The sequence below is a fragment of the Lemur catta genome, chromosome 15 (assembly GCF_020740605.2).
Source record: "Lemur catta isolate mLemCat1 chromosome 15, mLemCat1.pri, whole genome shotgun sequence".
Classification (NCBI taxonomy): Eukaryota; Metazoa; Chordata; class Mammalia; order Primates; family Lemuridae; genus Lemur; species Lemur catta.
This window is the reverse complement of record NC_059142.1, coordinates 1,061,985-1,076,324: the sequence shown is the minus strand read 5'-3', so window position 1 is coordinate 1,076,324 and position 14,340 is coordinate 1,061,985. Positions and strand designations below refer to the sequence as shown.

General features: G+C 49.2%; 1 protein-coding gene and 1 long non-coding RNA gene across 2 annotated transcripts in view; one reads left to right on the top strand and one right to left on the bottom strand.

The window, feature by feature from the left end:
- LOC123650559 overlaps positions 1-10,022 on the top strand; it is a 35,737-nt gene extending 25,715 nt beyond the window's left edge. Inside the window, exons 4-6 of the long non-coding RNA XR_006739407.1 lie at positions 7,198-7,296; positions 8,037-8,324; positions 8,470-10,022. This is a non-coding gene — a long non-coding RNA (uncharacterized LOC123650559). The remainder of the gene's footprint in view (positions 1-7,197; positions 7,297-8,036; positions 8,325-8,469) is intronic.
- Positions 10,023-10,407: 385 nt separating this feature from the next.
- LOC123620184 (olfactory receptor 1A1-like) lies at positions 10,408-13,858 on the bottom strand. The gene is given in 5 exon segments (XM_045525194.1): positions 10,408-10,454; positions 10,578-11,382; positions 11,384-11,591; positions 13,308-13,393; positions 13,832-13,858. Coding segments are annotated over 5 exon segments (1,173 nt in total).
- Positions 13,859-14,340: the final 482 nt, after the last annotated feature.

Below are 14,340 nucleotides of genomic sequence, written 5' to 3'. Positions count from 1 at the left end.
TCCCTAGATACTGAGTTGCTCACTGACTTTGGCTTCTCAGTGCTTCCACCAACTGAATAGCAAACTCCCTGTGTTAAACTCCCTCTGAAATACCTGGAGCAGTGTCTCATTTCCTGGCCAATCTCTGACTAACACAGATATTGATCATAATGATAATTTTCCTACCACAAATGTTAAAGTTAGGTATCTAGTAAGAAGTCATTTGATAAAATGTATTATGGTATATCCAGACGATAGAATAGTTTACAGACAATAAAATCATGTTTTCAAAACACATTTAAGGAATTTTTAAAATGTGACATGAAATTGTGTGATAAGATTTTTAAAAAATGAATTATTGCTGGTGAGAATGTGAAATGATACAGCCACTCTGGAAAAGAGTATGGGTAGGTTTTTTTTTTAATATATAAAGTTCAATATATGCCTACCATATTATCTGTCAATCCTGCTACCGGGTATTTATACTAGAAAAATGAGAATGTATGCTCTTACTAAAACCTGTACATAGATGTTCATGAAAGCTTTATCTGTAATAGCCCAAAACTGGAAACAACCCAAATGACCTTCTATGGATGAGTGACCAAACTGTGGTACAACCACACCGTGGGGTATTAGTTAGCAATTAAAGGGTCCACGTCACTGACATACACACCAACTTGAATGGATCTCAAGGGCATTACACTGAGCAAAAAAGACACACTCTCAAAAGGCTACATTTCATCCAATTCCATTTATATAATATCCTCAAAGTGACACAACTGTAGTGACGGATAACAGATCATTGTATGCTGGGGCTACAGTTAAGGGGAGGGGTAAGATGAAGGAGTTTCTTTGTGTTTTATATCCTGGTTGCAGTGATATTAATAATAACACAAATCTACACAGAGAATAAAATTTCAGTGAAATACACACCATGAAAAGGTGCATGTTCCAACCCATGGAGGAGCAGGCAAAAATAGCAAAAAAAAGAAAAGAAAAGAAAACAAAGAAAAGGTGCATGTAAAAAGTGGTGAAAATCAAGTGTGCTCTGTGGTTTAACAGTTAATAGCATTGTACCAATGGCACTGCCCTGACTTTGACATTGTACTATGGTTGTATAAAGTTGAGTAAAGGCTTCACAGGAACTCTCAGTGCTATTTTATAACTGCTCTGGCTTTTAAACTGTTTCAATATAAAACAATTATAATAAAAAGATGTATGACCTTGTGCCCTCTGGCCTCAAGCAGATTGCTGGAGACACAGCGGGGAGGTCTGTGAGTTTGATCTGGGTAGCAAGGAGGCCAGCGTGGACGGATGTCACAGCAGAATGCTGTGGGCTTCCGAGGTGCCCTGGGCTGGGAGAGTGCCCGCGCTCCCGCCCCCCGAAGGAAAACCTCCGTGTTTGCCTAGGGCAGATTCTATGGTGAGGGACTGTGCAGCCCCGGGAGCCAAAGCAACCAGGTGCAGGTCATTCAGGTGCTGGGGCTGACCAGGAGTGGCAGCCCCTCCCCCACTGTGCCGGGTCCCACCAGGGCTCTGAGACAGGCAAGACGGAAGCCAGTCCCTGGGGCAGCCCGTGGAGAAGCTGGAGCACTTGCGTTCTCACTGAGCTGAGGAGAAGGTCCACAGCAAGTTATTTCTCACCAGTCCAAACTGCTGTCTGTGCCCCCAGGGCTCCTGAGTGTCTGCAGTATGGTGGCTGCCATGTGTGCTTCAAGACAGGCGTGGCAGAGGCCAGACCCTCATGCAGCCTGTGGGAAAGGTGGAGTGTTGGATACATGGTCCATCTCTTTCTCATCCCAGGAAGAAGCTTGGATTTAGGGTTCTTCACCCACCCACTCTGGGCTGAGCCAGGGACAGGGCTGTAGGGAGTGTTTGTGGGCTGGTCCAAACTGCCATCTTTGCTTTCAGTGGCTCCCAAACTGGAGTCCTCTCCTGTCAGTGCTCAGATCCAGGCAAGACATAAACCAGTCCCCTGGGCAGCTCTCAGAAAAATCAGAACCTTGGATGTGCGGTTCAGTCCTTGCCTTCCCTTCCCAGGGAGGAGCTGGGAGCTGGGGGTTTCCTGCCGATCATGGGGCACGTGCGGAGGGGAGCGATTGTGCTTAGAGGGCTTCTTGGCCTTTCCTGTGGGCTTCAGTGCAGCTGGTTTCATGCTGGCCTGTGTGTAGGAGCCTAAACTGGTTCCGGACTTCTCCCAAGGGAACTGCTGTGTGTGTCATTGCTGGGTCTGAGTGCCTGCGCCAGGGAGAGGCCAGGACTTCCTGTGCTGCCAGTTTTCTGCTGTCACCTACAAGTGTTTTCTTTTTGATTGGTTTTCTTTCCCTTCTTTCTCCTTGTCCCTGCATCACTGAATTCCCTCCCACCAGGTCACCAGGTTTCTAAGGAAACACTGCCCTTTCTTTGTTGGGTCCATTGTAATCCAGTCCTGTGTAGACCTGTAGACTTACGTTCACATACATATTTATCTGTCCAAATTTGGCACTGTTTACAAAAATGGGGGTGTATATATGAGCTTTCTGCATCTTGATTTTGACTCAGCAATACCTTGTATAAATTCTTTTGATTTACCAGGTATAGTTCTGTTTTATAGCAGTCATTATGAAATGTCAGTAACTGTGTAGCATTCACTATGAAAGGGTACTATTATTTATTTAGTCATTTTCCTGCTGAGGGCATTCGCTTTGTATCTACTTTTTTACCGCTAGGAACAATAGCACGTGTGTTTTCGGGTACACTGGGGCTTTTATTTTAGGAGGATAAAGTTCCAGGAGCGGCGTCTCTTGGCCAGGCGGTCTACAGCCCGCCACTCGGCAGGGCTGCGGCCGGTCAGAGGGGGAAGGCAGCAGGCTGCCCGGGCGGCCGGGCTGGAGGACGGGCCGGGCCTACGGCTTCCTCTGGAGCTCCTCATGTCCCCCGGGCAGCAGTACAGTCACTGTCCACGAGGGAGCCAAGATATGGGTTTAGGGGCGGCTCCTGGCTGTGGTTTGGGTCCCGTGAAGGACCGTCCAGGCCTGCCCATGCCACTGGTGACCTGCGCTGACACACTGCTGCCACTCGCTGCTCTGCCCCCAGCATGCCCCTTCTGGAAAGAGATGGAATTCTTCCAGGAGGCAGGAGGAGACCGAGGCCAGAAGATGACAGCCTAGGAAGGAGGGGTGGTGTCCATGGCATCGGGGTCAAAGGCCGGCGTGGACGATGGTATAGCAGAGGCCCTGCCCGCTGGAGCGGGGGCGACTGGAGGAGCCGTGGTGGGGAGGCTCGTGACGACAGGGGCCCTGGGAAGAGAGGCTCTCTGCTGCTGCCCGGCAGGGCTCCCGAGTGTGGGCTGGCGGGTGGGGCCGCGGCCCCTAGGTGGAGGGGGGTGGATGGGGACTCTGTTCTTTGCAGGGACGTGGGGATAGACCACAGTAGGGGTTGGGGGAGAGGTGAAAACATGGGCGGCAGAAGGGGGAGTGGTGTCCATATCTGTGACCTCAGCGTCTAAATGAGGTCGCTGGGTCACACGGGCAGATGGGCTGCCTTGGACGGTGGACTTGGCTGCTGGGGAAGAGATGAATGTGCCCTTGGGCAAAGGAGGGTTCCTGGGGGAAGGGACTAGAGGACCAGTGGGGAAGGAAAGAGTAGAATGGGTACGGGATGAGGGAGAAGAGATGGGGAGGGAAGTGGGAGGAGCGGAAGGTAAGGAAAGGGAAGAAGGGGCGTGGAAGGAAGGAGGAGGCTGGGAGTGGATGTAAATGGGAGGACGAAAGGTGAAGAAAGGAGGAGGGGAAGGGATGGAAAAAGGAGGAGGGATAGAGAAGGAAGAAGGAGGGGAGGAGATGAAAATGGGAGGTCGGAAAGTGAAGGAAGGAGGAGGGGAGGGGACAGGAGGAGGAGGAGGGTTGGGGAGAGAAGAAGGGGGAGGGTTGCGAAGAGGAGGAGGGGGAGGGTTGGGGAGGGAAGAAGGAGGAGGGTTGCAGAGAGGAGGAGGGGGAGGGTTAGGGAGGGAAGAAGGGGGAGGGTTGGGGAGGGGAGGAGGGAGAGGGTTGGGAAGGGGAGGAGGGGGAGGTTTGGGGAGGGGAGGGGGAGGAGGGGAATCCACAATCATGGGAGTGGGGGACTCGGTTCTGCAGTGGGGCAGCACCAAGGAGGGCAGGTGGGGAGGAAGGTTGGAGAAGGATGGGGAAGGAAGGGAGAAGAGGAAGGGAGGAGGGTTCTGGACGGAAGGGGCAGGAGGGGAATCCACAGTCATGGGAGTGGGGGACTCGGTTCTGCAGGGGGGCAGCATCAAGGAGAAGGGTAGGGGGCCAGGAGGTGCGGGCAGGTGCGAGGCGGGAGGCGCTGCGGGGAGGCCTGAGAGGGCAGGGCTTCCGTCCCCCTCAGGTGGGGTCCCTGCAGCAGCACTGGCCCTACGGGGAGGAGGAAGGGCAGCAGGAACAGGCGCAGGGCAGCTAGGAGTTGTGAGGCTTGCGGAGGAAGGTGGAGGGACAGGAAGGACCACAGGGGCAGCAGCCAAGTGAGGGGTGGGAGGACCTGGGTCGGGGTCAGGAGAGGCCCGGGGCTGGGAGGGGGCCATCCGAGCAGCAGGGGAGAGAGCGGGGGCAGGCTGGGTGGCCCCGCAGCTTCCCAGGGCCTGTGTCTTATCCTCCCAGGCCTCTGCTTTGTCCCGCACGACCTTGGTGTTTCTTTGATCCCCGATGCTCTCCCCCAAGGCGCCTCGGTCTTCCTCCGCGGCGATGGCAGGCAGCTTCGCAGGTGGGGGCAGCTCACCTCTGTGCCATGACAGTGGCCCCAGCACAGGTGGTGGCAGTGGCAGCAGCGGTGGCATGGGCATTTTTCTCTTGAGGGGCCTCTGCCTGGTGGCCGAAGAGCCCCCACTCTGTTCGGCCTGTGACCCAGACACGGGCGCCTGGAGCGAGGCTGCAGAGCGGGGCCTTGGTGGCGCTGGTGGTTGGCCGCCGCCGGGAGGGCCCGTCTCCCCGTGCAGCCCGGGGGTCTCCGCGACATCCTCCGCCGCCACCCGCGCGGGCTCCTGCTCTGGCTCCTGCTCTTCCTCGGGCCCTTCCTGCTGCTCCTCCTGCTGCTCTGCTGTCACCTGGGCCCTCTCCTGCTTCTGCTCCTGGCAAGACATGGGGAGGTGGCTGGAGGTTAGAGGCCTGGTAGCCCTGACCTCCGGCCCCCGTGGTGAAGGCAGGAGGGTCACCTGGCGTCGCTGGAGCGGCGGGATCCTGACGGCTCTGTACCGTCGGATGGTGGCCCTGATGGAGGAGGCAGGAGACAGCGCGGGCTTCTTTCGGGCCTCCAGCCAAGCTGTGCTGGGGAGGGTCCCCAGGGGGCAGCGCGCCCTCGGGAGAGGAGCATCCCTCCTGGGGGCTATGAAGAAGCCCCCGGACAGAGGCCGGCGACCCGCACTGGGGACGGGCGGCCTGCGGACGGGCCGCGAGGCGGGCCCAGGGGCCGCGGGGTGGGCGCGGACCGGCGCGGGGACATCGCGGGCGACAGGGAAGGGGGGATGGCGGCCCGGCGGGGGCCGGCGGAGGGTGGGGAGATTCAGCTTCCTCAGCCAGTTGCCCATTAGGGCAAATTGTGCAGTACGTGTCTCTGGAGAGCAGAAGAACTGGAGAGACCTCTCCGAGCACCCAGCTCTCCCGGAGACCGAGCAAGCACTGGTCAGCGGGGCGCTTGTGACGTCCCAATGGAACCGGTGACAGAGAGAGGCCGCGCCACGGCCAACGCGGGGGGCGAGCGCGGGGCCCAGCCCAGGGCGCAGAGAAAAGGCGCCAAAGGGCAAAGGGCAGCTCCTGCTGCTGGCGGCAGGTGTCTGGCACGAGATGGGCCACCGCGTGCGACTGTGGGGAACCGTGGGGCTCCCCGGGCCAGAGCCCTTCCCGCCTGGGCGCCGGCGCTGCGGGCTCCAGGGCGCCCGGGCCAGGGCCCCGCGCGGGCTGCCTGTGGCCGTGTGGCCGCCCTCTCCCCCGTCACAGGCGGTGGCAGGGCCTGCTGGAGGCCGAGCCCGGGGACAGCCCCGATCCTGCCAGGCTCCTCCGGGGACCTCTCCCCTGCCTCTGCGCTGCCACAGGGATCGCCAGCCCAGCTGCGAGGGTTTCCGAGAAGGGAGCACGGGGCCCAGACCAGGTTGGATGCTGCCCCCTATGACATCCCTTCCTGGCAGGCGGGTTCTGCTCACTTCTTTTCGCAAGTTGGGTAAAAGGACAGTTAAGCCCTAGAGCATTCCTGAGGTCACACAGGAGGTAGTGGCCCAGCCAGGCTTTGAACCCAGCCTGTGTGGTTCTAGAGCGGTGCCTCCTGGGCACGTACACTTCATGTATTACCTTTTTATTTTTCCTGTAGTTTTTAGGGTGCTTATCAGCATGGCATAGCTGTACCAAGCACGTGCACACCGAGGAGGAGGTCTTTACTTCAGCTCGAGTTGACCATGGCCCACACTGGGCTCCAGTCTCCCCAGAAGATGTAGAGCAGGTCCACCCACTGCCAGCATGGCATCAGCCCGCATTTCTCTTCTGTTGGAGCCTTGCATCCCAGATTTTCTTTTTGGTCTGGCTTGAAGGATCACAATATGTCCGGATTATTGTCTACATCAGTTTTGGTCTATCCTGAAAGAAATTCACCCGTGGATTATTCCATATGGCTGAGAAGCCAGTTTCTGTGGCCTCTTAGAATTTGTCTAGAAAAGCAAATATATCTATTTACAGGTTAACAGTGGAGCACTGTATTGGATGCAAACAGGGTCATTGTTACCATGCCAGCAGGGTCCACTCTTCGCCACACATTATGATCACCTAAATGTAACTCTAGATATTCTTATGCCCAACAGAGGAGACATAATTTTGGGTGTCAGGGTAAAGGAAACCTGAATCATTGTCCTAGAAGCTGGAAGCTTCAGGATGACAAGAAACATTAGAAAATCCTGCAGGTGACTTTATCTAGTTTCTATCTTGTTTCTTTGGCTTATTTCATTGGAATATATTTCTCATTCATGGGGCTGATGATTTGTTGTAGACTTGCAACATGTAGGAGTTTCAGAATCAAGAATCAGAGATCAGTAAAAATGTTTTTATGCACTTTTTAAGTTTAAAAAGATCTGTTTAAACAACATTGGGCATAATTAAAATACTACAAAATTGGTTTTAGCCCTTTGCTCATAAGATTCCTTTCACAGTGTGTCCTTGCCTGTGCTCTGACACCATTTGATTTTTCCTTCTCACTTACTCACAGGAATGATTCTAAAATCTACACATGATCTTGTCACCTTTTTGCTTACGATGTCACACTTCCAGGAAAATGGACCGATGCCCCAATGCCTCGTCAAGGCAGGTAAGTTTGTCCCCATTCAGCCCTCCCTTGTCATACGGTACAGGTGCAGCTCCCAGTTTTGGTTTCACTCTTCATCCACATCAGGCCACCTTTCTGGCATCCCACTGGCTGGTCTCCCTTCCCTAACCTTTTGAAAGCTACTGATTTGACCAGGAAGGAAATAGTCCTTCTCCGTTTGTGACTATCCCCTTCTCCTCCTTGAAGGTGCAGTTCATGTTTCATTCCCCCAGAACTAATGTTCTTCTTACCTGCCCCTATATCTCAGTGCTTACCCATCCTTTTGAAGTTTTGGTCCAGCCATCTGTCTTCCCCACTGCATTGTAAATTGGTCTGGGACAAAAGATGTCTTTCAGTTCTATTTCTCTACAGCCTACCACAGAGTTTACTGTAGAGTTATCATTGAACAAATGTTTCATGAAATTACTTAGAAGCTGAGGGAAATGTTTATAGTTTTCCCTTTTTCCCATCTTCAGATATTAGTAGTTTCCCTGGGTTGTAAAATGCCTTAGACAATATTGTATTTTCATCAATTAAGTCTAGCAAAGACCCAATAGAACTGTAGGTTGGCCCAACATGGGTATATTTAGAACTTTTGTGATGTGATTTCTTATTGGCTTAGACTAGAGCTAGCCTAGTTATTAAAGAGAATCATTTTTGAGCAGCATGATAAATTCTAAGTATATTTAAATTTTCAGTAATGGCAGCACAGACAAGAGTTCTTCCTTTCTTTGCTCTTCTAGATGCAAGAGGCTGGATGCCAATCCCAGCCTCCCTGAGTGACTTGGGAATGTGTGAGGATGACTGGCCTAAGCTTAAGTTATAGAAAAAGACACACAACAAAGAGACATTTAAACATCTTTAAATATTAATACCAAAATCAGAAAGTGTGTTTCCTTGGAGGAGGGGCCCAGGTGGCGGGCCAGAAGCAGACTGCACACGCTGCTTTCACGAAGAAGATCGAAAGTGCTCAGTGGATATTCACTTTCAGATTGGTGATCTAAAAGAGAACATTGGGAATCAATATGAAGGTGAGAGGAGGCTCCCAAAGTGAGGGGGAGGGAAGAGATGCAACCCACTCTGTGGGATCAGAGGCACCTAGGGAAGGCATCTGCGTGTGGAGAAGGGACAGAGGAGATGACCCTCGGCTTAACCCTTCTCCCGTGCACTTTGCAGTCTGAGCTGTGTAAGGGACCCTCCACTGTAGCAGGCTGCTGGACTGACAGAGAGAGTTGACTGGAGACTGTGCCGTGGTGCGGCTTTGGTGAGAAGTCTTGGCAGGGCCCCACTAGCGGGAACCCTGGGTGGCATGGCTGGTAGCATTTTGAGATCACAGCCCGAGAGCACTGTGTCTATTAGGGGTCAGGTCAACCATTGCTACTGCCTCCCCAGTGCCCCTGCCAGGCCAGGGAGGGAGCAGAGAGGCTGGGGGCTCTTGCATGGCCCTTGGGCAGGTGCCATGTGCCCCCACCACTGGTGGGGGACTTGGGTAGTGTCAAAGATTGGGCCGCCATGTGCTGGTCCCTGCTGCCACTGATGATCTTGGGTTGGGCAGTGCTTAAGCCACCATGGGCCAGTGAACACTGCTGCCCACAGACATGAGTGGGGCAGCACTAAGGTAGACACGAGCAGACAATTGCTATTCCTATATTATGTTGTTTCTGTTTCCACATCACCTTTTCATCTATATTGTCTTTATCCTCACTTTCTCTTCTCCAGATTGCTCTGTGAAATGCCTAATTAAACTCTTGGTCTCATTACTCCACACTCTTCCCTTACCATTTTCTAGTTATCTAATCCTTGGCTCAAGACTAATTCTTATCATTGTTTCGTGTAGAGCTTTTATTTATTTCCTGTGTCTATCTGTCTGTCATCAATCATCAATCTGTTGATCTATTCATAAGGATACATTGTTAACACTCATTGATCCACCATCCGACCTGAAAATTAGAATTTAGTAATAGCCTACATCAACTAATTGTAGCCCCACTTTCATTCCCTTGTGTCTGCTCTTACGAATCTTCTAGTCTTGAACCTATATTCATCTTCCCCTTGCTTTTGTTTTTAATGGACTTTTATGGTATCTATCCTAGAAAGTGGTTTTTTAAAAAATCGTGTTAGTTATTTATAGCCTTATAAGAATTTATCAGTAATAATCTCTGGATATACACTTTTTAAACTTAAAATTATGCTGCTAAGATCAGCCAAATTGGGGCATTTCTCTATGAATCATTCAGGGGAAAAAAAAGCTATTTCTCCACTGGTTTGAGTGACTGATCCCAATTACCCAGGACATTGTGTTGCTGCTACACAATGAGGGGCAAGGATCACAACCATGTCTCGGGTGCTTCTTAATATTTCCATGTCCAATAGCAAAGATTAATAAAACCTGCGGTAACAAAAATAAAAAAGTAGTACTATGGCAGTTTCAGACCCCTCAAAAATAAAAGTTTGGGTCGCCTCACTAAATAATGACCAAATGGCAGCTGTTTAGCAGCTCCCCTCAGAGATTTGGGGATCGGATATGTGGTCATCCCTCCTCTGAACTCCTAGGTTCTGATAACACCACTCTTCCCTTTTTCTACCCCTAGTCCTGGTAGAAGTAACATATTTCTACAGTTAATAACTTTTGAGTTATAGTAGAACGTTTTTCACCTTTAGTCTCTTTCAGAATACAACTAAGTATCTAATTCTCTGTTTTAAATCGTTTTGTTTAAAAACACTGGGTGATTTCTGTTTACAGAATGGATTCTAACTGATCTGTATGGGAAAATAAAGTCCAGTCTATGTCTAATCACTAACAGATTCCATTTCAAATATGAATATTTTCATACATTTATTCCACTTCCACCAATAATTATTGTATGCATCTTATATGATCAAGACTGTGAGATACACAGTGTGGTATATTAAGACAGCTTTTGCCTTCATAATTTGACACAAAGTAGAGGTGCTTAAACATAATAGTCCAATAAAAATTGACCTTTGTATAGTGATTTATAGCATTTAAAGCATGAGCTATTGTGATCCTCAAACCCAAGGATAGTGACAGGGCAGATATTATTATTCTGATATGTACACAAGCTTCAGACTTTCCCAACTTTATTCTGTTAGTCAGTAGAAGCACTGGCACATGTGCCCAATATTCTTATGCTGCCGCTCTGCCAAAAAGAGCAAAAATGTGTTAAAAGTGATAATCTCAATGAAATATCAATTTGTTCCAAGATTTCTGAGAAGAATTTTCTGGCTGCCAAGGTCAAAGGTGGCTTCCTGGAGGGAATTACGTTGAGGGTGGACTTTCAAGTGCATGTTGCAGTCTCCGAGGCGAACCCTCACCCGGCATGAGGAGATCCTCTTGCTGAAGAGTTTCCACCGGGCAGCCTTCGTGTCCCGATTTCTCAGACTAGAGATGAAACGATTTAACTTTGGGGTCACTGCCATGTACGTCACAGTTATCACTGCATCCTTTAGACTGTACCTAGTCAGAGGACATAAATACATGCCCATGATTATCCCATTATACAAAGAAACAACTCTGAGGTGAGAACCACAAGTGGAGAAGGCTTTGAGCACACCCGTGGTGGATGGAACCCCTAAGACTGTGGAAAAAAACCAAATATAAGAGATAACAATGCACAACAGTGGCACAGAGAAAACACCAACCTCCAGGTACATCATCTTCACATTAAGGTGGATGTCAGAACAGGACAGCTTGAGCAAAGAGGCAATGTCATGGTAGAAGTTGGCCACTTCGTGGTTGCCACAGAAGGACAGACTAGCTGTGAGCAGAGTGTGGGGGAGGGAATTGGTGTTTCCAACCATCCAAGACCCAACAAGTAGCAGGACACAAGACTTTGGACTCACAATTGTTGTGTAGTGGAGTGTGCAGCTGATGGCCACAGCTCGATCATATGCAGTCACAGCCAACATATGGCTGTCTGTGTTAGCCATGGCAAGCATGAAATACTTCTGTGTTAGGCATCCTCCAAAGGAGATGATTTTGCTGCCCAAGAGATGGCTGGCTATCACCTTAGGGATGCTTACAGGTGAGAAGAAGATGTCAACCAAAGAGAGGTTGGCAAGGAAAAAAATACATTGAGTTGTGAAGGTGAATGTCAGAGTAAATGGCCAAGATGATGAGCACATTTCCAATCAGTGTCATGGGGTAAACAAATAAGAAGAAGGAGAAGGAGAAGAAGAAGAGAAGAAAGAAGCAGAAGAAATCTGGTTCCTGTTGACCATTAACTCCCAGGAGGATAAATTCCAGGGTTGATGACTGATTACTTCTCTCATGGATTCTTCAGCAGGAAAGGGGAGAGAATTCAGAATTATTAGTAAACTATTTTTGTGAAATGATCTTCCTTACCCATCACTTTTGACTCTGGGAATCAGATATGTCTATACCTGGTTTTACTAAATCCACAGTAATCTGCAGTAATTTCCCAATTTCATTGGGAAAATTCTGGTTGATAACTGAAACTCATTGACAGCTAGCCCTGGACACTTATGCCTAAGAAAGGAACAATCTGTAATTCAGAAGTGCTCATCCTCCTGAACCCCAGCACCACCCCCAAACACCTACAATTTAGTCATTTAGCAAATAGTTAAATTTCATACCGTGTGTGTTGCACACTTTGGTAAGCCTTGTGGAAAAATCATATTTGACAATAAGTTTATTCATCTGTTTATTCAATGAAAAGACATTGTCTCTGCTCCCAAGGATCTTACAAATTAATAGAGATGCCAGAATCCTATACTAATTTTATTACACATGGATGAGGAAAGGATAGTATCGTGAAGTCTTTGAAAACAACACTTCAATGCAAAGAATGTGTAGTACAAGAGTACCTGGATAATGAAAAATGTTCCAGTGATCAAACTCAGAGTGAGCCCAGAGGCCAGGAGGCAACAGGTGTCTACATTGCCATTAGAAGACTATAAATCACAAGGAGCACAAAGTAGATTTTCAGCATCTCTTTTGATATGTTTTAACTCTTTCCAAACCCTTAAATATATGGGATCTACTGTTTTTCTCTCCCATCTTCTCTCCCTTTTATTCATTGTTTCTTTTGGAGACTCATCTAAGTCCATAGTGACATCAACTACTGCTTAATAGACTCTCAGATCTTCACCTGAATGTTTGATCTCTTTTCTCCATGTTTCCAATATTAAGTCATCCTGCCCACATGTCTGACCAAATCCCATGCCCTTCACATACAACCTATGTAGACTATAAACTTTTCTTAAGGAGGAAAATATCATCTGGTTTATTTTTATCTCCTCCAGAAACATTAGTTTGGAATATTGTTCATTTAAGGCTCCAATAAGTTTTTACTCTATAATTCTTGAGTTGGATCCAGGTTTACTTCATGATTTCCCCGCATGAGGGGAAGACAGAGTATAGAAAGTATAGTACACTCTCAAGGTCAGTAGAGAGCGGATCGTTCCAATAAGGGACAGCACCATCCCAGGGTTAGGGTGTGTCCTTTATGCTAATCCCTAATAATATGTTAAGCTGGAGGTGTAATATTCATGTCTTTTCAGGGAAATGGGTGGAGATTCCCAGAATCATGTATCCTCCCATTTTCTGTCCTTGTATGGCTGGCTCCGGAACTGTGATGGCGCTAGGGGAGGTGAGTTTTACTATGTTAATGGGGGAAGGAACTCCTGGACAGGTTCTCCATTCCTCCGCACATGCCCCCAAGGAGGGAAAGTTGCTGAAGCACCATTTCCCACTGTTGTGGTTTCTACTCTTTATCCTCATGGTCACCTGCATACCCTCATCTCTACCTAACAGGAGCAAGAGTCTAGAGTGGTCCTTTCCAACCAGCATTCCCTGAGGGATTTAACCTAATGCCATCCATTCTATGTGATAGGCAACTCTGACCTATGCATCTAGAATGTTGCTAGTGTTGCTAGCTGTGTCTCCTTGGGAGAACTGAGAAAACAGTGAACCCAGTTGAGAAATTCGAGTATAAAGAATCTTATTAAACTAATATAGGTCACATGCCTACCTAGAACCCTCCCAGTGGCCAGGGCAGTAGATGCTCTGATCCCGCCACTCGGGAGCCATGGCTGGAACCACACTCCCTGGAACCAACTGGATGCCAGACAGAAATTGCCAGCTATTAGAAAGGGTGTAATAGAAGTCAGACAGACCATAAGTAGTCATCACAATTATCAAATAATAAAATGTGGACTTCTGTTTTATGCTCCAACATGCAGAGAACTTGGAAGTCATCATTCCCATCCTCACAACAAGAAAAAAGCTGAGAAAACTGGAAAGCAACAACTCTTCTTAGATTCCTCAGATAACTGAGGTCACGGGGCAAGCTGTTCCTTGGAAATTGGAGAGAGGTTGATAGACAGAATCCCAGCTCATCTGGAGCAGAAGCCACTGCTGCAGACAGCGAAGGTAGGAGCACTTAGACTGCAATCGACTAATTGCTGGAGAATAGAAGTGTCCTAGCTTGAGAGTTAAGAAGTCTGGGTTGGAAGGACAGTGTTAACAGGACTCCCACACTTTCCCGAGTTTTACCTCCAGGAAGCCCATCGGATTCTCCATGCGAAGGTTGGGAAAAAAATCCCTTTATGCTTCTGGCAGGCGGAGGGGAAACTTGACCATATTGAAATACGCCGAGAGTATATTTCTTTAACAAAGTCTTGCCCTCAAGGGAAACTGTTTTATCAGAGCCTAACCAAGTGTGGGATTTCCCAGAGGCTAATGGACAATGTGGGGAAAGAAAAGTATCCAGCCCCCTCTAGCCTTCCACATGGGAAAGTAAATACTTACCGGGACTCTAGCCTTCCTGTCCCACCTAAGTGGGGGAGGGAGAAGGGTAGCACTGTGAAGGTCACAGCCCAGGGACACAGACTTGCCGTGAGTCCTGAGTGAGACTGGGGTCTAGTCACAGGATTATCGAATGCTTTCCCTGCCCCCATATCTTACCACCACATCAGTAGGACTCCTATATAATAATGCAATTATGATGGAAAGAACAGCACGGCTCAGATCCTGTTACAGGAGGAATGGCTAGGGAAACCCAA